General features: G+C 35.0%; 1 protein-coding gene across 2 annotated transcripts in view; it reads right to left on the reverse strand.

Annotated features, from left to right (window-relative positions):
• Positions 1 to 221: 221 nt before the first annotated feature.
• The window catches only part of CCDC168 (coiled-coil domain containing 168), a 28,927-nt gene continuing 2,826 nt past the window's right edge, over positions 222 to 26,322 (reverse strand). The window contains exons 2-5 of one of the 2 annotated variants that reach the window (XM_007501330.3): positions 21,394 to 21,427; positions 21,264 to 21,300; positions 6,327 to 9,397; positions 222 to 3,928 (exon numbers count right to left, since the gene is read on the reverse strand). In XM_007501330.3, coding sequence (XP_007501392.2) covers positions 294 to 3,928; positions 6,327 to 9,397; positions 21,264 to 21,300; positions 21,394 to 21,427 — 6,777 coding nt within the window. In that variant the 3' untranslated portion in view covers positions 222 to 293. The remainder of the gene's footprint in view (positions 3,929 to 6,326; positions 9,398 to 21,263; positions 21,301 to 21,393; positions 21,428 to 26,322) is intronic. The other variant, XM_016424939.2, reaches the window with a different exon arrangement.

Here is a 26,322-nt window from a genome sequence, read left to right on the forward strand (position 1 = left end):
CATTCTATGGCCCTAATCCATTTCTGAATAAGCCAGTATCTGCTAGAGTATCAGAATGACCTATGTTCCCAAGAAGTTCTTTTAATATCATATTTGTTTCTTCTAATGATGTCTAATAACATCCAGACTGAAAGTCTTTATCAGCCCCCTACAGCAGCTAAACATGTGTGATTGGTGCAAATAAAATATATTAATTTATTAAGTACTCCACCATGAGATGATTGGATTTTACCCGGTTTTATTGCTTCACAGTTTGACAACATTATTTATGAGAAGTCCAGATCTGATTTACGTCACTTTTGGTTGACTGGGCATAAGTTAAAGGGCCCTGCAACTAACTCCAAAAACTTCTTGGATGAACTCCATATTTTTTCTGGATTTGAAAGCTTTGCTACCAAAGGAACTCTAAACATACTCTGTCCACAGACATTTTGGGGGATATTCCAGCGAATGGTCTTGGATTGGTACCCTGGAGTATCTGCTGGTGTGCAGGCATAAAAAAAAGGTTGGGTGTTTTTTCTCTTACTAAGAAAATAGTCATTTTCTTGCTGGCGTTTGAAAGGTGATTTAGGTTTAGTTGAGAAATGCTGCTCTGGACTTTTGACACCAGAGTAATATTTTATCCCTTGCTTCCTCTGTTTCTTTTCAATCTCTGTAAAATCACAATCATAATCAAGTGCCCTAGTATTCTTTTTGGGTAGATTGGGCTTCTTTTTGTCTTTATTTTCCATGAGAGAAATAATATCCCCACCATTTGTTTCAAATGTCACTTTGGTGCTTGAGTCAAATGGGGAAGCCGATGGATAGTTTATATGATTCTGTATTTTCTTTGAAAGCTTCTCTTCTCTGGGAAATGAAGGTGGCTCGGATTGAGCTCCTGATGACCCCTCAGGCATGGAGGTAACTGGAGAATGAGTTTTAGGATGTGGTTTCTTTTTTTTATGTGGACAAGTTTTAGAGTAAGTTGCTGTTAGAAATGAGCTGGGTTTTCCAGAAGCTTGACTGCTTTGGGGACTTACCTTCTTTCCATGGCAAACTGGCTTTGTTTTAGTCCCAACTCTGTTTGTTTTGCTGGGTTTTTCTGAAGGACTGAAGTCCTCCAACTTAAATGGCATGTCAAAAGACATTTCCTTCTGATCTTGCCTTGAAGAAGGACCATCTGATAAAGGCACATTTTCCCAGGACTTCTTAAAGGTCCTACAGATCACGTTGGGTGTCTGGAAAGGCATTTCTGCTTCCACTCTTTTCTTGTGCAGTAGTGGAGATATCATTAATTTGACAGATTTCTGGCCACTTTCCTGACATTTAAAATTAACTTCAGTCTTCTTACCTGAAGTTGACGTTAAGACAACACCATCAATGCTTGCTTTAACCTTCTCCTTGGTGTCAAAGATATCGCCAATCTCAGGTGAAGATGTTAAACGTTCACTATGGTTTTCAGAGACATCAGAAGCATTTTCGGTCTTCTGAAGTGATGATGCATTGAAGTCCAACTCTTTATCAATGTTTGTCTGAATAATGACGAAATTATCCTCTGCCTCTATTGGGGCAGGAGTTGATTCAGACTTGCTTTCCTGCAGCTCGGGAATAAGTTCCTCTTTGGGAAGGGAAGATACTTTGGAGTCCATGCAGCGATCAGTATTTGTTGAGGCATCTTTTGGAGGAACAGGGACAGTTTTAGTCAACCTTGGAGGTATTTGTAAAACGTCATAGGGCTTCTTTTCTCCTGTAGACCTGTGAAAGGAACGCTCAGCACAATCTTTCTGTATACAAAACTGAGTGTCAAGGACAGCGCTGTAATAATGGAGAGAAAGTGTTTTTTCCAAAATTTCCCTGTCGTTCATTGCCACAGAAGAACATTCAGAAGGACAAACAGAGTGTATAAATGACTTCAGTAATTTTATAATTGATGGGGGTATTTTATAAGGATTCTGCTTTTTGAAAGAGATGTGTCGCTCTAATTTCTCAGTATCGATGGAAAAGCAAACTTTGGTTCCACCCTCATTTACAGACTTACATTTTTTATTAAGCTTGGGCCTGGGCACATAGTGGGTGGACGTGGTCAGTTTGGGAGGCAGTTTCTCAACAGGAAGACCTAAGTGAAACATGAGACATTTGTGTTGTAAATTAAGAGTTATTTGATGAAGAGCCTCAGGCTCCATGAATGGCAATTTTGTGCTCCTTGGCTTTGTGACTCTGTTAGGATGAATTGTTTCTAATCGAGATTTTCTTGGGACTTGATTATCTACCATTTTTATGGATTCTACCACCACTCCAGGAATCATGTTCATTTTGATCTCCAATGTTTTCATTAAAAAGCATATAACAAGCTTTCTTAAATCTTTGGCTGGGAGTCTCTGTAAAACTAGAGGCAGTGATTTTGTCGTATTATTTTGAGTAGGTAAAAATGCAGATTTTTGATTTAGTCTTAATTGCATATTGAACTCTACAGCTTGTTTAATGTTCTCATTGGTGTAATTTGTAACATTTAATTTGTTAACAATCAGCGCTTTCATACTGTTGACAGGGAATAATTCTTTTGTTGTACTCTCACATTTCATTAATTTTGAGGGAATTCCACACTTCTGCTCAGCTGCCATTTTTCTCAAATGGCACGGTAAACTTTTCCTTGTTTCACCCTCAATGAAAAGGGAACAAATGACTCTTTTCACAGTTTTTCCTACTTCTGGGCCATATATGTTTTTTGGTGGACTGGGGATAAAGTTCTGAAGAGAACTAATGAGTGAATTTGAAAAACCAAGTTTCTGTTTTTCACTTATGTGGAATTCTAATAACTCCTTAACTTCTTTTTTAATTACTATTAGATTTTGGATAAAATATTTCTCTTTATATTTCCTGAAGGTGGTCTTCTGGATGGGAGTTACAGCCTTTGGACTGAGTTCTTTTAACGAGTTCTGGCTATTAGAGGGGAGTCCAAAAAGAAACACCAGGTATTTGTGTTTTAAGTTAATTTCTATGGAATCAATCGCTTCCTGAGGCATAAAGTTTAATTTTCTACATCTTGGAAAAACCCGCCTATCACAATGAGCTTCTTTGGGAATATATGGTTTGATGAGAGAAGGCAATTTTTGGTAGGATTTAGTGACTATTGTATGGATATTTTCCTGTCTCAATTCTAACCTTTTTTTTTCTAAATGAAAAATAAGAACATTTTTTTCATTAGCAGTTAGTCTATCAAGAATAGAGATGGAGCTTAATGGCGATTTGAGGAATTCTGCTACTCCAGTGCCTCCAAACTTCAGTAAAGCTGTCTTTCTCCAAGGAGGGCTTGTGGAGACCTTAATTTCTTTCCTTGCACACACCAAATTTTGCTCTGGAGCCTCTTTCCCTAAAAATGGATCCTTCTGAGAAGGTTTCTCTGTTTTCTCGTCACTTTCCCAGTTCTTCGGAGAGGGAATTTTTTGGTGAGTTTCTGGGGAACTCTGCATTTCTCCATAGCCTGCACACGGACATGGCTGCATTGAATTTTTCTCATCCTGAACTGATTGTACTAATTTCTTCTGAAATGAATCAGAGAGAGAGGCGCCTCTACAGTCGATAACTCCGCTGGGTTTTGTGGGAGACTCGCAGAACTTTCTGCTTCCTTCAAAAACTGGAAGGGTAAGCAACGTTTTCTTCAAATCCAATACTACTTCTACTGATTTCTTTTTAACTTTGTGTGGACTATGTGTCGAAGCATCGATGGAATTGGAAACGGCTTCAGTGATATGAGCCTGCAAGGATTTCATGATTTCATCACAAATTGGAGAACATATTGATTTTTTCACACCTTCTAGTCTATCTAAAGTTTCCTTCTTAACTTCAGTGGGAAAGGAAGTAAAGATGTTTAAAAGACTGCCACTTTTTATGGAATTGTTACCACGTGGCATTTGTTCAGCAGCTGAAGAATACCCCAAATTGCTAATTTCTAGAAAAAGAACAAATTAAAAATCATCAATTAAATACTGATTGGAAATCCTCAAAATTAAAGGTGATGTTAACAAAATTGAATGTAGGAAAAGCACTGATTTAATAAATAAAACTAAGAGTTGGTTTTATTAAAAAATGCAAAAATAGATAAACAATTAGTTCATATGATTTTTTTTAAGAGAGAAGAAAACCAAACCCCTAGCATCAAAAATGGAGAGGGTAAATTTATCACTAATTTAGATGAAGTCAAAGCAATTATTAGAAGTCCTTGTGCCCAATTATATGCCAACAAAATTAACAATTTAAATGAAATGGAAGACTACTTACAATAGTTTCCTAGACTAACAGAGAAGGAAATAGAATATCTAAATAAGGCTATTTTAGAAAAAAGAAATTGAACAGGTCATGAGTGAATTTCCTAAGCAAAAAAAGTATCAGGATCAGATGGATTTACAAGTGAATTTTGTTAAATATTTAGAAATATCTAATTCCTATATGAAATAAACTATTTAGAACAATTGGTAAAGGAGCCCTACACCAAACTCTTTTTATGAAGCAAATATGGTACTGATACCTAAACTAGAAGAGCAGCAACAGAAAAAAGAAAACTATAGGCCAATTTCATTAATTAATATAGATAACAAAAAATTCTAAATAAAATATTAGCCAGGAGACTACAATATATCACAAAGATTATACATGATGATCAAACAGGATTCATACCAGATATACAAGGATGGTTCAATATAAGAAAAACTATTAACATAATTGATTACATATTACATTACAACAACAATATTAACAAAATCATGTGAAAATATAATCAAATGATGCAAAAAATAGATTCAGAAGTTTCTGACAAAATGCAACATTCATTTGGATTAAAAATACTTGAAGAGGGTAGCTATGTAGCTCAGTAGATTGAGAGCCAGATGAGAGGTTCTAAGTTCAAATGTGACCTCAGACACTTCCTAGCTGGGTGACTGGGCAAGTCACTTAACCTCCATTGCCTATCCCTTATGGCTCTTCTGTCTTGGAACCAATGCATAGTATTGATTCTAAGGTAGAAGGAAGGCTTAAAAAAAACCCTTGAAAACAGAGGTATAAATGTTTTTTTTTTCCTTAGAATCAGTAGATATCTAAAACCATCAGCAAATAATATTTATAATGGGAATAAGTTAGAAACATTCCCTATAACATCAGTAGTAAAGCAAGGGAAGTCCATTATCACCAATATTATTAAATATTGAAATAGAAAGGCTAGCAAAAGAAATAAAAGAAAAAGAAATAGAATCAGAATGAGCAAAGAGGTAATAAAACTATCTCTTTTCATAGAAATTATGATAGTGCACATATCTGGAAAAACTTAGAGTTTCAACTAAAAATTAGTTGTAACTACCAATAATTTTTATAGTAGAAGGATATTAAATAAGTCCACAAAAATCATCAGTATTTCTGTATCTCATCAACAAAGTCCTGCAAGAAGAGATAGAAGAGGTATCTCATTTATTTTTAAAAATATAGATGTGATAAGACACATGGAAGTGTACCTGCTAAAACAAACCTGGGAACTGCATGAGCATCATTATAAAATATTTTTGGACAAATAAGTCATATTTAAATAATTGGAAAAATATCAACTGTTAATAGGTGGGCAGAGTCAAAATAATTTAAAGTGCATGATTCTACCTAAACTAATCTACTTATTTTATGCCATTCCAATTAAATTACCAAAAAATTATTTTATTGAACTAGAAAAAATAATAACAAAATTTATTTGGAAAAATAAAAGGTCAAGAATATCAAAGGAAAAAATGAGGGAAAATATAAAGGAAAAAGTCTAGAAGTACTAGATTTTAAAATGTATTATAAAGTAGTAATTATCAAAACTATCTGGTGCTAGCTGTGGGGGGGGGAAAGTATGTCAGTGGAACAGAACAGAAATGCAAGAGTTGTAAAAGATTATAGTGACCTTGTGTTGGACAAAAGTAAAGATCCAAGTTTTAGAGGTAGAATTCACTATTTGGTAAACATTATTGGGAAAACTGGAAAGCAGTTTGGCAGAAACTAGATATAAATCATTATGTTACACCATTTACCAAGATAAGATCAAATTGGATACATCCCTAAGGCATAAAGCAAATTAAGCAAATTAGAAGAATAGGGTACACATCCTAAGAGATTTATGAATTGGAGAATTTATGAATAAGCAAGAGATAGAAAGTCTTGTGAGATGCAAAATGGATAATTTTGATAACCATTTACCTGGGAATTTTAATGTAACAAAGAAATTAAGAATGATAATAATATATTGCTTGCATCTGCTATTATTTGTACAGTTTTCATTTTCCTAGGGATTTGATAGGGTATGGGGTTAAATATAGATTCTAAAACACCTTTTTGGGGAAGGAACCCAAGGTTTCTTTTGTTTTTTCTTCTGTAAGTTGGAGAAGTTAACAATCGTGAAGATGTGTCTCTAGTTTTTGAAATGCTTTTAGGCGCTGTTTGAATTTCTTTATCAACTAGTGAAGTCATTGTTTCTTTTATGTCTTCCACTTGTGTTTTTGCATTTGAATATGATTTAGGCATGGGGGTAATGCAAGATACTGAAAAGGATGTTTTCTTCTGAGTCTCAAGAGCTATTTTGCTTTTTTCACAAACAACCTCTAAATCATGAATCTCTGGAACTATTTCCTCTGTGGTACTATTTGGATATTTATCTGACTTTGCTAGATTTGAATCAACTTCACTCTCTCCAGACCTTTGGGTTTCTGGAAAAGGAACTGAATTTTCATCGTCTGCCACTATTGAATTTTTTTGGGTATGTTCAGATAGACTGAACATGGTGGTATTGTTACCATCAACTGTGATTTCTCTATAACACTCAATTTTTAGAGAATGAACTGTATTTTCGTTGCCTGCCACTATTGGCATTTTTTCTATACATTCAGGTAGACTGAGCATGGTAACACTGTTACTATCATCTGTGATTTCTCCACAGATCTCAGATGTTTCGATTTCGGTAAGATGAACTGTATTTTCATCGTCTGCCTCTATTGGCATTTTTTTGGTACTTTCAGATACGCTGGGCATGGTGGCATTGTTATCATCAACTGTGATTTCTCCACAGATCTCAGATGTTTCTATTTCAGTAAGATGGATTGTATTTTTATTGTCTGCCTCTATTGGTTGTTTTTTCATACTTTCACATAGCCTGGACATGGTGTTATTGTTATCATCAGCTCCAATTTCTTCTTTGCACTCAAACTGTGTGATTTTCCCACAAATTAGAGGTATACACACTGAATTGTTACTGTCTTCCATTATTTTTATATATTTTATTTTTATTTGAGAAGGACTGGGGACAGTGGCAGAGAGAGAGTTGAGAATATCTGTGGCTTTTATGTAGTTCTCAAGAGATCTTTTGATTTCTTCACAACCTAGAGGACATACTGATGTTTTCATATCTTCCAGGATCTCTATTGATTTTTGTTCCAATGGAGCTGTACTGGGCTGAAAAGCATTCTCAACTTCTGAAATACTCATTGGTAGATAGCTTTTATCCTGCCCTTCCTCCTGCTTTGTAATGGAACATTCTGTCTGATTTGCCCAGTTTTCCTGGGGGAGGGAATCTCTTGGGCTACCACACTCCAGTAATTGTGCCCTAATCAGTGATCTCTCTCCTTGGGAGGGTGAAATTTGGTGATCACCATCCCTTTCTGAGTCAAGCAGCTGTTTACACTCAATTTTAATTAACGACATCTCTGCTTCTTGAGATAGATTTTGTTCTGTTCTGTCCATTTCTTCTCCTAAGTCTTCTTTTTCCTTTTGTTTTTCCTTTTGAAGTGGGGACTTCACTGAGGCAAAAGCAGAATAGAGAAAAGATTTTAATACTACCTTTGGCTGCACGCTACTCTGCCTTGAAATAAGTAATTTGGATCTTTTTCCAGATCTGGAACCATCATGCCCAGGCATGTCAGTTTTATCTGGTACTTTCTTTCTCAGTAAATTTGAACGTTTTAAATTCAGAGTCTCTGGGGAAGCAGCATCACTTATTTTCTTTGACTTCTCAAGTTGAAGTGAAAACTTCTTGGTTAAAGAAAAAGAATTCAAAACATCTTGACACATATTCTTGGATTGCTGAATGGACTGCTCTGGAGTAAGAAATCTTATCTTATTTGCATTTGGTGGGCAACGATTTTCTCTGTTCCCAAGTGATCCTGCTCTGATCATATCACCATCTTTATTTTCCTGAACTTTGATATCTGAGAATTCTGAACTAAGTGAATAAGAAACTGTTGATTCTTTCATTTTAAATTCACCTGGCTGTGCATATGTTTTCTCTGGTGATTTTTTGCTCTGCACTTGGGGAAACTTTACTTCGGTTACTCTTCTTATAACCATATTTTTCCTTTCTCTACCTCTACCAGGAGATGAGCTGGGCACAAAAATCTGTACAGCCTCCTGGGATGAAGCTGATATGACATCCCTCAGATTCATTTTGCCAGCACTATTTGATCTTGTGATGTTCCATCCCAGTTTCCTTCTACTGGTTGATGTATTAGAGCCTGAGATATTAAGAAGTTGGGAAACTGATGGTTTCTTTGCCTTGAGACTCAAAACTCGAGGACCCATTATACTTTTCAAGTTTGTGAGATATATTCCATTTTTGCACCGTATTTGAGATGGATACTTTAGCTGTCCTTTTTGATAGGACAAACCTCGGGCTTTTTCTGAAGTCTGGATATTAAAATTGTCTTGGGTCAGATTGCAAGATTGGACCCAGCCTGGGACTTCAGACCGGATTAAAACTGCAGATTGTACGGAATCCTGAGGAAAGAAAAAACCTTTGGGCTTGATATCACCTTGGTGGTAAGATAACTCTTGAGGCATTTTCTGTCTTTTACTGGAAGTTTCTTCTGATGAAAATGATGCTTGATTCAATTTAGTAAACTTTGAGCCTTGGTAAGTAGTTTTAATCATTATCACAGGCTGGGATTTTGAAGGGATTTGATTTCTTAAATTCTCTTCTAGAAGCTTGATTTGGTTTTTGGGAAGATATAAATGAGCTAAAGGGCATGGTGTCCAATCATTTTCTAATGTTATCCTGGGTTTTTTCCAAAGGTTATGATCAGAAGAAAATTGTACATTCTTATTTTTACTTGGGTATTTTTTCTTCATTGGCAGTGATTTTTTCAAGTAAGATGGTGTTTCAAGCATACAACATGAAAATCTTTTATAGTTGGGACGGGGCTTCTTGTGTACTATATCGACAAATGAAGAAGATGAAATTTCCTCACTTGAAAATGATGTCTGACTTCCATTGCCACTAGACCAACTCACTGGGCTTTCATTATCACTAGTACCTGACCATTCATATGAAGTTGAAAATATTTCATTAAAGGTGCCTTCTGGATGCTGGGGGTCAACTGAAGACAGAAGTTGACTCCTTGACAAAGCTCCAGGCCTAGAAGAAAATACAGAATGTATGCAGAGTCACACTTAACATATATTTCTTTCTAATCCAGGTATGTTCTGATTAAGAAAACAAATTACATGAAAAACCAAATTTACAAAATAACTAAAGCAACAAATACATTACAAAGTATATGCTACTCTTTCAACAAATCAGTTGATTAAGTAAATGGAATTATTTATATAAATTTCCATTTTTTCCCTCCCAAAATAGTAAGGCCTTAAAAACAACAAAAAACAAAAAACTCCTGGAGAAATAGAGACCCCTCCTCCCACAAAAACTATAGGAGTTAAGACTTGGAGTGGGGAGGCCCCCTGGTAGAGTAAAATAAAATTAGACTTTGACCTTTGATTCAGTTATAATTTATATCAAAAGTTGGGGTCTTGATAGAATTTGATTTTTCAGGTTATATTCCAGAAGCATAATATATGGTTTTCTTTTGATCATCAAAACTTTGGAGAAATTCTAAGAAAAAGAAGAACCAAATTTTATGCTATACCCTTTCTAGCCATTTATATCATCCTATCCTTTGTTCAAAATCCCAGCTCTCATAAAGATTAGCTGAGCTACCTTAGGCAAGTCTCTTAACTTTTCTTAGACTCAGTTTTCTCATCTGTAAGATGAAACTCATTTAATCTCGTTTATTATTAATTTGTAAAGCACTGCATAAATGTGACCCATTATTAAACATCAACTAAAAATTCTGCAAGGAATTTTAGTGGAAGATTATGGTATTATGAGGTACAAAGAGAAATGGATTTGAACTCAGAAAGACCTATTATTTCAACTGAAGAGCTATCACTTGAATGACTTTCAATAAGGTATTTAATCTCTACAGATCTTATTTTCTCTCATCTGAAAACAGGAATAATAACATTTGCATTACCTACTACGAAGCAGTGTTTAGATGGCATATTGGATAAATACTGGACCTGGAACCAGGAAAGACTGAAACCAAATCCTGCCTCACACATTTACTAGCTTGTATAACGCTAGATGACAAGCACTATAACCTCTGGGTGCCTCAGTTTCCTTATCAGCAAATTTAGGAGAATAATAGCATTGACTCCTAGAGTTATTGTAAGGATCCACTGAGATAACTTTTGTAAAGTGCTTTGTAAACCTTAAAGGCTATGTCAATGCTATTTATATAAATAAACCATATAGCTCTGTATAGATCATAAGGACGTGGGCCAAAGTTCCTGTTTTGGATTTTGAGTGACTGCATATGGGCTGAGCAGGTAATGGGGAAAATAATGACCTTACCCTTTGGACTTGGCATAATCTTTCTATGGTTTTTGCCATCCTTTCATCTACAGGAATGAAAGATGCTTAAGATAGTAAAACTGGGGAACAGTGAACCTCAAAAGGGTTTGGTAGTTACTGGGGAAATTGCCATTCCTAAGTTTATAGTTTAGTGTCCAGGGATAAAAGTTTGGGGAGTCTATTAAATGTTCACATAAGTTTTCAGATGAGGTCTCTCATGGAGAGATGCAAGATTTTCACCAGGAAAAAATTCAAAGAACTCAAAACCAAGGATATTGCTGGGAGGATCTTGCTCTATTCTAAAAGAAACTGGTTGACCAAGCCTGAGATTAATCCTTCTGGGATGGATGAGAAGTTTCAAGCGCAAGACTAAGGGAATAAATAAAGCCAGATAATCTGACTGGAATTTTTTTTCCTTTTCTTAACTTTTTCTCTTTTTGTTGACCCAAAGGCCAATTTATCTGCCTTTTCAAAAAGAGCTGAAAACTACATTGCAGTGCCTGCTCTTTCTTGAGGAAAAGTTTAAACTGGACCAGAAAGCCAAAGACAGAGGCAACTATAGTCAAAGTCAGCCAGAAACTACTCCTACAGATGATCAGTGTTCAGAGGGGATGATGAGACTACAGACAGCCTGGCGAGCTAGAAAGGGTAGACTTGGTGATGCTGAGCAATGGGTCAAAGGCAAAGTATTAAACATTAAAAAGATGAAAGGCATTGGGTCGTGGCAAGAATTTGATATGTAATTATGACAGTCAGCCTCCTTCTTGCTTTCTTTTCTGTCTTTAAAGATCTCTCAAAGTCACTATTGGAAAGAACAATGAATGCTAGACTAATTTGAGTTATTGAATAAAGCTGAAAATAACAGAATGTACTTTCTTTCATAATGTTTTTTTTTTATTTCAAGTATTTCAAGTTGGTCTCTGTCCCAAATTAATTTGAATTAATATTTTAATCTCATGTTCAAAAAACTTCAGAAATAATATAAGATCAACATAGGGAATTAGATACAGATGTTGCAGATAAGTTCCTTTTAAAGTTCTAATATGTAAGATCTATGTAGGTATCCAGTAGTTTTTCATCTCTTTTTTTTAATTAATTAGTTTATTACATTAAAATTCCTGGATATTTCCCTCCCTCTCTCTCCTTCTGGCACTAAACTTGAGGGAAATGATGATATTTGCATTTAAGGTTTGTGAAGTACTAAAAACAATTTATCAACACTGTTAAAGAAAATGTCTTGAATCAAGTCAGCCCTCACTGAATGTCTCACTGATGAATGTGAGATGGGCATGTGTAATACCCTGGAAAACTGAAAAACTTCAAGTTAATGCACTGGGCAAATATAAGTGGACTTAAATTCAGTCAGGACAAGTATAGAACAAACTATTTAGAGATGAAAAGATCACCCAAATATAGGAGAGGAAACATGATACAGTCAGAGGAGCACTGGACTTAGGACAGACCTAGGCTCAAACTCTACCTCTGATATTGATTAGTGAGTGACTACAAAGCTAGTTACAAATTCTCGACTTTGGTTTTCATCTGTAAAATGCAAATAATGACACCCATGTTTATTTTTATTATAAGGTTGTTGGAAGGTCCTATATGAAAATGTAGGTAAAGCAATTTACAGATCTTAAAAGCGCTAGTGAAAAATGCTATTTATTTACAAGATGGCGGCAGGGATACTTTGTTTGAGTGATCTTTAAGGATATGAATTCAGAAAAGCTATGTTATAGTTATAAAAGAGCATGATCAGAAAAAGAAATGAAGGCTTTGAGTCCGCTGAATTTGTTGCTCCAGCTTCAGAACCTGATAGGATAGTGAGAACTGTCCTACATTCCTTCACTTTCTGGAGAGCCCAACTTTACAGACTGAAAATTGAACTTCTTTACATAATGTCTTTAAAATTTCTCACAAATTCAAATTGGCCTCTGCCCAACTATTGATGCAAATTACTTTTTAAATATTAAAACCTGCAGATTTTGCCTGTGTTAATGAAACAATTAGAAATTTTTTTGGCACAAAGAAGTTCTGTATAAATTTTTGAGATAGTAAGGGATGTTAAGAAAAAAAAAAGGTCCTACACATAAGAGGTGGCAAATCTTTCCTGAAACTCCCTTAATTTGAGATGCTTTCCAGATGCAATTATTGACCACAGACTAGGAATTTGGGAATGCAAGGCTTTCTCAAGATTAAGGGAAGCCATATCACATAAGCAGGAGGGGTGAAGAGAATGAGTTCTTAGTTCATCAAAAAAAGAAAGAAACCCATCCAAGGAGAAATCCAGGAAACAGGTAAAGCATAGACTATAGAATCAGAAGAATTGATGTGTCTAAAGCAGAGACTTTTAACCCGGGGTCCACAGAAACTCAAGAAATCTGTGGAGAGATTTCAGGACATCTATAAAACTTGAATGGGAAAAGAAATACATCTTTATTTTCCACTAATCACTAAAATTTAGCATTTCCTTCAATTATAAAAATAGGCAACAAGAGGCAGCTGGGTAGCTCAATGGATTGAGAGCCAGGACTAGAGATGGGAGGTCCTAGGTTCAAATCTGGCCTCAGACACTTCCCAGCTGTGTGATGCTGGGCAAGTCACTTAACCCCCACTGCCTAGCCCTTATCACTCTTCTACCTTGGAACCAATACACAGTAAGGGTTTTAATAAAAAATTAAATTAAATTAAAATAGGCAACAAATATTATTCTGAGAAATTGGACTTCAAGCATGGCAAAAAAGGGTCAATGATGTTTAAAAGATCAAGAACTCTAGTAATAGGTGTGGAGTGGTCAGAGACAAATAAGATGGATTCTTAACTGATACTTAACTGATAAAGTTGCCTGTTGAGGGCCCCAGATGACTCTTCCTGTCCCATTCATTCTGTTTTTTAAAGGCTCAAACTGCTTAAGATCCAACAACTAGTTTGGACTTCCAGTTGCCAAGATGGTGGAATAAGAAATTCTCAGAGCATACCAACCACTCTCCAGTGACCACAGAAGAACAATAATACCTCAGAACAAATCCTGGAGTGACAGAACCAATAGACAAGATGATGAAGCAGTGCTCTGGCTTAGAACAACATGTAGAGACAGCCAAGGAGGACTCATCTCACTAAGGTATTGGTAGAGAACCATGAACTAACCTCTGAGGATCCTAGACTAGATAAAATACAAGCAGCAAGGGAAAGAGCACAGCCATTTCAGTCTAGCTTCAGCATAAACCAATGCAATATAGAGCAGTCAGCATTGGCAAGAATGCAGCCACACAAAGTCCAGTAGTAATAGAGGTTGGCTGTGACCCAGGATGGGCAACAGTGGGAGGAACTCAGCCCAACAAGCTCCATTCTCAGCAGGAATATGCAGAACCCTACTTGAACCAGCACAAATAAGCATCTGAAAAGAATAGCTGCAAACCTCCCCAAAGCAGATCAATGCTGCCTCTGAAAAGTGCTCAATCTAGGACTGAGACAGCTAAGCCAACCACAAGAAGTGGAATAGACATTTACATAGTACATAGTATATTAGATAGTATAAGCAGCAGACAGTACTCCCTCCACTACAGGAAAAGAACTAAGCTACAGCATATTGGCAAAATCAAGGGAGAAAATAACCCTAAAATGATCAACAGACAGAAAAAAAAGCCTGACAGCTCAAAAAATATTTCAGCAGCAGAGATGACCAAAATTTAAGCTCAGAAGAGAAAAGCAATACAAAAAAAGAAAATGTATGAAGTCTCAAAGGAAAATGTGAAAAGGTGTCTAGTCCAAAATCAACTCCTGGGGGAAAAGAATTTTTAAAAATAATAAAAGACTTAGAAGAAAATTTGGAAAATAAAATAATGAAAAAATCAAAAGCTTAGAATAATAAGTTGATGAAAAAAATAACCCCAAAAGAAATACTACAATTCTTCAAACAGGAAAATAACTCACTATGTAAGAAAATATAAAGCCTCAAAGAAGAAAGTGCCTCCCTACAAATTAGAATTGGAAAAATGGAAGCTATTGATTCCATAAGACACTAGAATAAAAGAAAATCTGAAATAGCTCACTGGGAAAACAACTGACCTAGAAAACAGATTCAGGAGAGATAATCTAAGAATCACTGGGTTGCCTGAAAATTACATGATTTAAAAAAAAGCCTTGACAAGAAATTATTAGGGAAACCTGTCCTGACATTCTTGAATAAGAAGAGAAAATAAAAATTGAGAGAATCCACTAGTCATCTCCTGAAAGAAATCCCAAATTTAACAAGCCCAGAATTATTTCAAATTCCAGATTCTCAAACAAAAGATACAAAGAATCCAGGAAAAAACAATTCAAATATTATGGAAACCAATCAGATTATATAGAACCTAGCAGTTTCTATATCAAAGGATTATAAGGCATGGAATATGATATACTGCAGGGCAAAGAATCTAGACCTACAACCAAAAATGAGCAAATGTGATACTCAATAGAAGGTAAACAACAACAAAAAATCAGTGGGGTTAAAATAATCACCTGCCTGAATGGGAAAGTGATAACAGGATATTTAAGATTTCTAATATAGAAGAAATACTTAAGATATTTAAAGTAATCAAGGGAAACAATGGGTTAGATGGGATTACAGTAAAAAGTTGTTAACTAAGATGATTAAAATATCAACATACTTGAAATACCTACTTAAGATACTGTAAGGCACTCAAAATATTTAAGAACTTTACTACTATTAGGGCAATGGATGCACTGAGAAAAGATAAAAGGAGAAAATTTCAGGGAAAATTATCTCATATGAAGTGTGTAAGAATCAACACAGTGAAAGGGAAATGGGGGACAGAGTATGCAATGTTTTAACCTTATTCTCATCAAAATTGGAACAAAGTGGGAATAATATCTATATTCAGATATAGAAATCTATCTTATCCAATAGGTAGTAAGAAGGGAAAGGAATAAAAAGTGAGGGAAATATAAAATCAAGGGGAAATTGGGGGTGAGGAGGTTAAATACAGAAGCAAAAACAGTGAATAGGAAAAGGCTGAAAGGAAAGAAAGCAAAGGATAAAAGAGGGGAAACAAGATGAAGGGAAACACATAGTAAGCATAACTGTGAATGTGAATGGGATGAACTCACCCATAAAAGCAAGAGGACAGAAGAGTGGATAAGAAAGCCAAAATCCCACAATAAACTGTCTCCAAGAAACACATTTAAAGCAGAGACATACAAAGAAAAAATAAAGGATTACAAAATCTATTACACTTCACCTAAAGTTTAAAAAGCAAGCTTAGCAAATATAATCTCAGGCAAAGCAAAAAAGAAAATTGGCCTAATTAAAAGATATAAGAAAGGAAAATTCATTTTGATCAGAGGAACCATAGACAAAAAAATCTATATTAAACATATATATATATACACCGAATGACATAGCACAGATTCCTAAAGGAGAAATTACATTAATTACAAGAGGAAACAAATAAAACTATATTTGTAGAGGAAATTAATCTTACCTTCTCAAAATTAGAAAAATCAAACAAAAATTAATTAATTAATTAAAGAGGTGAATTGAATTTTAGAAAATTAATCTTGATAGATATCTAGGGAAAACTAAATGGAAATAGAAATGAATGTATATTTTTCTCAGCAGAACATGGCACTTTCACAAAAATTGATAGTATAATAGGACATAAATTTTCACAACCAAATGTAGAAAAGTAGAAATATTAAATATATCCTGTTCAGAACATAATGCTATAAAAATTATAGTCAACTAAGAGCTGCAGAAAAAGAGACTAAAAATTAATTGGAAACTAAATAATCTTACCTTAAAAATGAGTGAGTTAAAGAACAAATCATAGAAACAATCAATAGTTTCATTAAAAAGAATGACAATGAAAAAGGAGACAACATACTAAAATTTTGGAGATGCAGTCAATCTAGTACTTAGGGAATAATTTATATCTCTCAATACTTACATCAATAAATCAAGAAAAAATAGATCAATGAATTGGATATGAAACTTTAAAAATCTAAGAAAAAAAACAAATTTTAAATGCCCGATTACACACCAAATTATAAATCTTGAAAATCAAATATAAAATTGAAAATAAGAACACCATTGAACTAATAAATAAGAAAAGGATTTAACTTTATGTGGAGAAAACAATAAAATACATAAACCACTGGTTAATTTGATCAACAAAAAGAAAAAAAACAAACAGTATCAAAAAATGAAAAAAGGTGAAATTGCAAACAATGAAAAGGAAATTAAAGTAATTGTTAGGAACATTTTTGCCCAATGATGATGATGATCTAAATAATCTAAATATCTGATGATCTAAATGAACTTGATGAGTATTTAAAGAAATATAAATTTCCCATGTTAACTGAAGAGGAAATAGAATATTTCAACAATGTCATCTAGAAAAAGAAATTGACCAAGCCATGAATGAATTGCCTAAAAAAAAAGTCCAAAGGCCAAATGGATGCCCAGGTGAATTCTATCAAACATTTAAAGAACAATTAATTCCAATACCATATAAACTATTGGAAATATAGCTGATGAAGGCATTCTAACACTTTTCCTTTATGACCCAAATATGTTGTTGATGCTTAACCAGAAAGAGAAAAAACAGAAAAAGATAACTATAGACCAATGTCCTGAATAAATATTGATTCAAAAATTTTAAACAAAACACTAGCAAAGAGATTACAACAATTTATCACAAGGATCATGTATTTTGTGCCAGGAATGCGAAGATGGTTTAATATTTGGAAAACTATAAGCATAATTGACCCTAACAATAACAAAACCAACAGAAACCATGTGATTGTTTCAATCAATGCAAAAAAAGCTTTTGACAAAATATAACGCCCATTCCTATTAAAAACAGTAGAGAACATTGGAACATATGAAACATTCCTCAAAATGGAAAAAGGCATCTCTAATTGATATAAACTAGAAGCCTTCCTATTAAGATTAGGAGTATTTTGGTAGAGTACAACTACTGAGTGATACTGTATGCCTAGTATCACCACTAGTATTCAATATCATACTAGAAAGGCTAGCTATAGTAATAAGAGAAAAAGAGATTGAAGAAATTAGAATAGACAATGAGGAAATAAAGTCATCACTTTTGGCAAATGATATGATGGTACGCATAGAGAATCAACGAAAAACTAGTGTAATAATTAAAATGGGTTTGACAAATATAAGAATTTAAATTATTGTTCTGGTCACCGTTTATAAAAATTTACTCTTAAAACACAAGGATTTTGGTAGCTCTAGTAGCTTTATTACAGTAAGGTAGAGATAGTAAAGGGGGAAATATAGGAAGGAGGTAGAAAATATTGCCTAGCTAAATACCCTAAGTCCAGATCCAAGTGCCTCCAGACTGAAGATAGTATCTCACCAAAGACAGGAGAAAAGCAGAAGAGCCAGTGTCTCTGGCCAAGGTCTCTTTAATCCAAGTGAATCACCAAAGCCAAACTCCTCAAGCCACCAATGCTGAATCCAAAGCAAAATTTAATGCCTAATCAAGCTGAACCTAATCAGACTGAGCTGCAAAACCAAGAAGTCTAAAGCCTGAGCCACCAAAAGTCTGAGGTGCCAAAAGACCCAGAGGGTCCCAGAGGCTCCCACTGATACATAATCAACATTTCTCTATACTACCAATAAATCCCAACAGCAAGAAATAGAAAGGGAAATCCTATTTAAAATAGCTGTAGACAATATAAAATATCTGGGATTCTACCTGTCAAGACAAACCCAGGAACTATATGATTACAATAACAAAACACTTTTCACACAAATAAAGACAGATCTAAATAAGTAGGAAAACATTAATTGCCTGTGGTTAGTATAAGCCAATATAGTAAAAATGGTAATTTTCCTAAATTAATTTACTTATTCAGTGCCATACAATCAAACTACATCAAAATCATTTCCTAGAGCTAAAAATAATCACAAAAGTGATCCAGAAAAACAAAAGACCTAGAATGTAAAGGGAATTAATGAAAAAAATTAAGGAAGGTGGTTTAACTTTACCAGAATTCAAATTATATTATAAAGTGGCAATCATCAAAACAATCTGGTACTGGCTAATAAATAGAGTGATGTACCAATAGAATAGATTAGGCACTCAACCCTCAGTGGTAAATGACCATAGTAACCTAGTCTGACAAACCTAAAGACCCAAGTTTTTGGAAGAACTCACTATTTGATAAAAACTGTTAAGATATGGCAAACAGTATGGCAAAAACTAGGCATAGACCAAAGCCTCATGCCATATACTAAGGTAAAGTCAAAATGGATATATGATTTAGAAATAAAGTAATACCATAAACAAAATGGAAGGGCACAAAATAGTTTATCTGTCATACTTATTGATAAGAAAAGAATTTATATCTAAACAAGACATAGAGCACATTACAAGATGGAAAATACATAACTTAATAATCTTAAATTAAAAGGTTTTTGCACAAAATCAGTGGAACTAAATGGCAAATAAATTGAGAAAAATTCTTCATAGCAAATGTTTTTGACAAAAGTCTCATTTTTCAAATGTATAGAGAACTGAGTGAAATTTACAAGAATGATAGATATCCCCCAATTGATAAATGGTCAGTGGATGTAAATAGATAGTTTGCAGATAATGCAATCAAGGCTATATATAATGACATAAAAGTCCTCTAAATCCCTTTTAATAAGAGAAATGTAAATTAAAACAATCCTGAGGTACTACAACACACCCATCAGACTGGTTAATATAACAAAAAAGGAAAATGGTAAATATTGAGGAGATATGGTAAACTGGGACACTAAAGAACTGTTGGTAAAGCTTTACACTGATACAACCATTCTGGAGAACAATTGGAGCCATACCCAAAGGACCATAAAACTGCATATACATTTTAACCTAGCAATACCCACTTTTAAGTATGTATTCCAAAGAAATTAAAGATAGGGAGAAAAGACCTACTTTGTACAAAAAATATTTATAGCAGCTCTTTTTGGTGGTGGCAAAGAACTAGAAATTGAAGGGATGTCCATCATGGGGAATGGCTGGATAAATTGTGGTTTATGATTATAATGGAATATTATTGTGCTATAAGAAATGGTGAGCAAGCCAACTTCAAAAAACCTGGAAGGAATGAACTGGTGCAGAATGAAGTGAGACAAGAGACAAGAGTACAAGAGAACATTGTACATGGTAATAGAAATAATGTATAATGATCAACTGTGAAAGACTTATCTATTCTCAGCATTACAATAATTCAAGATAATACCAAAGGATTCATGATGGAAAAAATGCTATCTACCTCCAGAGAAAGAATTGATGGAGTTTGATGCAGATCAAAGCATATCAATTTTTACTTTGTTTTCTTCATGGAATTTTTTTATGTGTCATCTTCTACAATGTTACAAATATGGAAATATGTTTTGTATAACAGCATATGCATAGCCAATATCAAATTTCTTACCGTCCTCAGGGAGGAAGGAGGAAAAGAATTTGGAACTCAAAATGTTAGAAAACAATTGCCAAAAGTTGTTTTACATGTATTTGGCAAAAAATAAAACATTACTTAAGAGTTAAAAATAATAATCACTGTTATTTTGTATGATATTTTAAAGTTTACAAAATCACCGTACATATATTAGAGTCCTGCAGCAATCCTGTGAGATAGATTCTACAAGTACCATATGAATATGTCTCTTCTTGATTCCAAGCCTAATATTCTTGAATCGATACTAAGTACTGGTTCCAAAGCAGAAGAGCAAGCAATTGGGGTTAAGTGATTTGCCCAGGGACACACAGCTAGTTAGTGTCTGAGATCAGATTTGAACCCAGGACATCCTTTTCCAAGCCTATCTCCCTATTCCCTAAGCCATCTAGTTGCCCTCAAGTCTAATACTCTCTTGACTATGCCTCCCTGACTCTTATTTCAGTAGAATGGAATTTAATATAAGCCAATAGTATGATATGGCAAGCAAAACAACTTAAGAGACATTAAAAGTACTGCTGAGTGCTACCATGATCAGACCTTATCTGACTTTAGGAAAAGACATTGATAAGCTAGATAATATACAGAATGATGTGAAACGGCGTGCTAAAAGATTGTTTGAATGTCTTATAAAAATTGGTTGAATAAATAGGAATGTTTAGCTTGGAAACGACAAAGTTTAAAGAATATAGTTATACTCAAATATATGAATGGTTGTCAAGTAGAAGAGAAATTGGATTTGATTTTCTTGTTTCCAGAAAGCAGAAATGGGATCAGTGGGTTGAGATTTCAAAGTGGGATAGATTTAGATGTTTCAGAAAACAGTACAACAAACTATTTCAGAGGATGGTGAAATGGCAATGGTTCTGTAAATTTAAAATATTGCTTTCTTTTTTTAAAAATGTGAATAAACTTTTTTTAAGGTTACAATGCAGCTACATATGTAGCATGATTTATTCCTTACAATTGCCATTTTTCATGTTACATGTTAAACATTTTAAAAATTATATCCAGCTCTTAGAAATGGGACCTTTTATTCAAAAGCAAAAAATATGAATAAAATTTGATGAAGAATAGCTAATGGAACTTAATGCCAAGATATTTCACTTACCCTTTTTTTGGAGGTAATGGAGCACGTGGCCAGTTCTCTATAGGTAAATAGGGGGAAAAATAAATTAAAAGGATAGCTCAATTTGGACATTTTCTATAAAACAAAGTTACCAAAATGGTACCATATTTACCATATCCCAAGTTTTTCAGAAAAGTATCTTCTTCCTAAGAAGAAAGTAAAGAAGTTAGACAAGCAAATTAATATGTTTAATTGTTTCCTACTTTTTATGAGATGTTGTCATGGGCTTAAAAGGGTCATGTTGCTTATTGGTAAATGTCTATACTCATATCTAGTAAGTCAATAAAATGATAATAATAAAAAATTCCAATAAAAGATGCAGATCAAGATGTTTAACAAAATAAATGTGTTAAAAAATTGAATAGGGAGGAGGCAGAGTCAAGATGGCAGCCTAGAAGGACCAGAAGTTTAGACCTCTGAATACCCTTCCTTACTGATCACAAACTTAATGCTCCTAGGGGACTGAAAATCAAACCTAACAACAAGACAGAGCCAAGGAACCCTCCTGCTGGACTCAATTCAAAAGGTACGCCCCCCCCCCCCAATAGCTGGAATCCGAGAACACTCAGGTTTAAGGGGAAGGCAGAAGGAAGGTCCCAGGACCTCTCCCCCAGCCCACTTAGAGCACTGAGACTCCAGTGGCAGCAGGAACCTGGTGGGCAAAGGTGCTGGTTTGGAGGGTGTACCTTGTGGGCAGAGCTGTGCCAATCTCAGAGCATTGAACACAGATGGCAGGAAAGGAGCTAGAGAGGGAGAATAGAGCTGGAAGCCTGGCCAGAGGTATGGAGATCCCCTATATTTGCTCCAGCCTTCCAGGACTTTTCAGCCTCAGAGCACACAGAGCCTAACTGAGCTGAAATTAATCCCATCAAAAGTCTTCTGAACTCAGGGAAGCCCAGGTTCCACACCCCTCTCTCATTGACTGCTGGACTTTAATCCAATCAAAAGCCCCAGAGGACAGGGTAGCTCAGCCTCCAGCAGCAGTGGGAACCACTAGGGGGGCAAAGGTGCTGGTCTGGAGAGTGTACCTTGCAGGCAGGGCTGTGCCAAGCTCAGATGGTGGGGAAGGAGCTAGAGAGGGAGAATAGAGCTGGCAGCCTGGCCAGAGCTGTAGAGATCCTCCATATTTGCTCTAGCCTTCCAGGAGGTGTTGGCCTCAGAGCACACCCAGACCAATTCAGCTGAACTTAACCCCATCAAAAGTCTTTGGAACTCAGGGAAGCCCAGGTTCCACACCCCTCCCTCATTAACAGCTGGACTTTAATCCAATCAAAAGCCTCCAGAGGACAGGGAAGCTCAAACCCCCAACAACCCTCCCCAGAGACTGCACCGAGAGATATTCTGTTAAATCTCCAAGAGGAGAGACTGACAGAAGCCCCCAAAACCAAAAAAATGAGAGAAGCAAGACCACAGACAAATACGGGGAGCAAAGAAGGGGTGAATATGAGCAAACAACAGAAAAAGAAGATAGAAATTACAATAGACAGCTTCTATACAGCAAACGGAACAGAGGAGGAGGGATCAGCAAATGATAAATCAGAAATCCCAGTGAATTGGATACAGGCTTTGGAAGAACTCAAAATGCAATTCAAAACCCAATTAAGAGAGGCTGAAGACAATTGGGGAAAGAACTTAAAAACTAAGATAAGTCATCTGGAAACAGAAAATTAGTGTCTTGAAAGTCAAAATCAACCAGCTTGAAAATGAGGCAAAGAAGATGAAAGATGAGGCAAAGAAAATGAAAGATGAGGCAAAGGAGATGAAAGATGAGGTAAAGAGGATGAAAGATGACTCCATAGAAAATCAGACCAGAAAGAGAAGGATGACCAAAAATCCAGGGATGAAATCCAGTCTTTAAGAACCAGAACACAACAACTAGAATTAAGTGACCTCACAAGTCAGCAGGACACTATAAAACAAAACCAAAAGAATGAAAAAATTGAAGAAAATATGAAACATCTCATTCACAAAACAGAGGATTTAGAAAATTGTTCAAGGAGAGACAATTTAAGAATCATTGGTCTACCGGAAGACTATGACAAAAGAAAAATCCTGGACACAATACTACAGGAAATTATTCAAAAAAACTGCCCCGATATTCTAGAACAAGAGGGAAAAGTAGAGATTGAAAGAATCCACAGATCACCTCCTATTCTTAATCCCCAACTGACAACACTCAGTAATGTTATAGCCAAATTCAAGAACTACCAGACCAAAGAAAAGATATTAAAAGCTGCCAAGAAGAAGCCATTCAGATACCATGAAACCACAGTGAGGATAACACAGGATCTGGCTTCATCCACACTGAAGGACCGAAAGGCATGGAATATGATATTCTGGAAAGCAAGGGAACTAGGTCTACAACCAAGAATCAAATACCCAGCAAAACTGACTATATTCTTATAGGGGAAAGTATGGTCATTCAACAAAATAGAAGAATTCCAAGAATTTGCAAAGAAAAGACCAGATTTGAACAGAAAATTTGATGTCCAAGCACAGAACTCGAGAGAATCATCAAAAGGTAATTAAAAAAGAGGGGGGAAAGAAAAACAAAACACAACAAAAAAATTTTAATAGACTCAATAAGTTAAAATTATATGTATCCCTATAAGAAAAGAGGTCATTGGTAACTCTTAAAAACTGTTGTTATCACCTGAGCAGCTAGAAGAATTATACTTAGAGGGAACACTGACAAACTGTATAGGATGAAAGGACAAGACATAAATAGATTTTTAGATATATGCATTCATAAATACATATACATGTGTATATATACATATATATATATATACAATTAGAGCTAAAAAAAGAGGTTAATACTAAAAGAAATGGGAAAAGAAACAAATGGTGGTAAATTTATATGTCACAAAGAAGCTCATGGTGGGAGAGGGGAGAACATCAATACACTGGAAGGGTAAAGAGGTTGGAAATAGGAAATACTCAATTCTTACGTACTTTGAAAATGACCCAAAGAGGGAAGAACAATCCAATCCATTAGGGCAGAGAATAGATTTGCGCCCTATATGGGGAGTAGAAGGGTAATAAACGGACTGGTGGGGAGGGAAGCAGTACAAGGGAGGGAGAGGGTTGGGGGGTAATTTTAGAAAGACTACAGGGAAAATAAGGGGGGAAATAAGAAGGGAGGGGGGTAGAAAGGGAAGTAAAATAAGGGTGGGAACTAGGGGAACTGATTAAAAACAAACATTGGTGTAGAAGGAAATAGTGAAAGAAGAAAAGGCAGGACCAGGAGTAGAAATCAAAATGCTGGGAAATACACAGCTAGTAATCATAACTCTGAATGTGAATGGAATGAATTCACCCATAAAATGCAAGCAAATAGCAGAGTGGATTAGAATCCAAAACCCTACCATATGCTGTTTACAAGAAAAACACATGAGGAAAGTAGATACTCATAGGGTGAAAGTAAGAGGATGGAGCCAAATCTATTGGGCATCAATTGATAAAAAGAAGGCAGGAGTCACAATCATGATATCCGACAAAGCCAAAGTAAAAACAAATCTAGTTAAAAGAGATAGGGAATGTAATTACATTCCGATAAAAGGCAGTATAGACAACGAGGAAATATCTGTACTCAACATGTATGCACCAAATGGCATAGCATCCAAATTTCTAAAGGAGAAACTAGTGGAGCTCAAGGATGAAATAGATAGAAAAACTATACTAGTGAGAGACCTGAACCTTCCTCTATCTGAACAAGATAAATCAAACCGAAAAATAAATAAGAAAAAGGTAAGAGAAGTGAGTGAAATCTTAGAAAAATTAGAGTTAGTAGACATGTGGAGAAAAATAAATAGGGACAAAAAGGAATATACCTTCTTTTCAGCAGCACATGGTACTTTCACAAAAATTGACCATGTATTAAGGCATAAAAACATTTCAAACAAATGCAAAAAAGCAGAAATAACAAATGCAACCTTCTCAGACTACAATGCAATGAAAATAACAATTAGTAAGGGTACATGGAGAGGTAAATCAAAAATTAATTGGAAATTGAACAATCCAATTCTCCCAAACCAGTTAATTAACGAACAAATCAGAGAAACAATTAATAACTTCATTGAAGAAAATGACAATGATGAGACATACTTTCAAAACCTATGGGATGCAGCCAAAGCAGTACTCGGGGGTAAACTTATATCCTTGAGTTAATATATTAACAAATTAAGAAGGGCAGAGGTCAATGAATTGGGCATGCAAATTAAAAAACTAGAAAGCGAACAAATTAAAAATCTTCAGATGAAGACTAAATTAGAGATCCGAAAAATTAATAAAATTGAAAGTCAAAGAACTATTGATTTAATAAATAAGACTAGAAGCAAGTACTTTGAAAAAAAATAAAATAGACAAAATACTAGCCAGTCTAATTTAAAAAGGGAAAGAAAAAAACCAAATTGACGGTATCCAAGATGAAAAGGGAGACCTTACCTCAAATGAAGAGGAAATTAAGGCAATCATTAAAAACTACTATGCCCAATTATATGGCAACAAATATGGCAATCTAGATGATATGGATGAATACTTACAAAAATATAAATTGCCTAGACTAACAGAGGAAGAAATAATTTACCTAAACAACCCCATATCAGAAAAAAAAATTGAACAAGCCATCAAAGAACTACCTAAGAAATAATCCCCAGGTCCAGATGGATTCACAAATGAATTCTATCAAACATTCAAAGGACAACTAATCCCAATATTATACAAACTATTTGACAGAATAAGCAAAGAAGGAGTTCTACCAAATTCATTTTACCACACAAATATGGTACTGATCCCAAAGCCAGGCAGGTCAAAAACAGAGAAAGAAAACTATGGACCAATCTCCTTAATGAATATAGATGCAAAAATCTTAAATAGGATATTAGCAAAAAGACTCCAGCAAGTGAACACAAGGGTTATTCACTATGACCAGGTAGGATTCATACCAGGAATGCAAGAATGGTTCAATATTAGAAAAAAACATCCACATAATTGACCATATTAACAAGCAAACCAACAAAAATCACATGATTGTCTCAAT

This window comes from Monodelphis domestica, chromosome 8, assembly GCF_027887165.1.
Source record: "Monodelphis domestica isolate mMonDom1 chromosome 8, mMonDom1.pri, whole genome shotgun sequence".
In the NCBI taxonomy this organism is placed as follows: Eukaryota; Metazoa; Chordata; class Mammalia; order Didelphimorphia; family Didelphidae; genus Monodelphis; species Monodelphis domestica.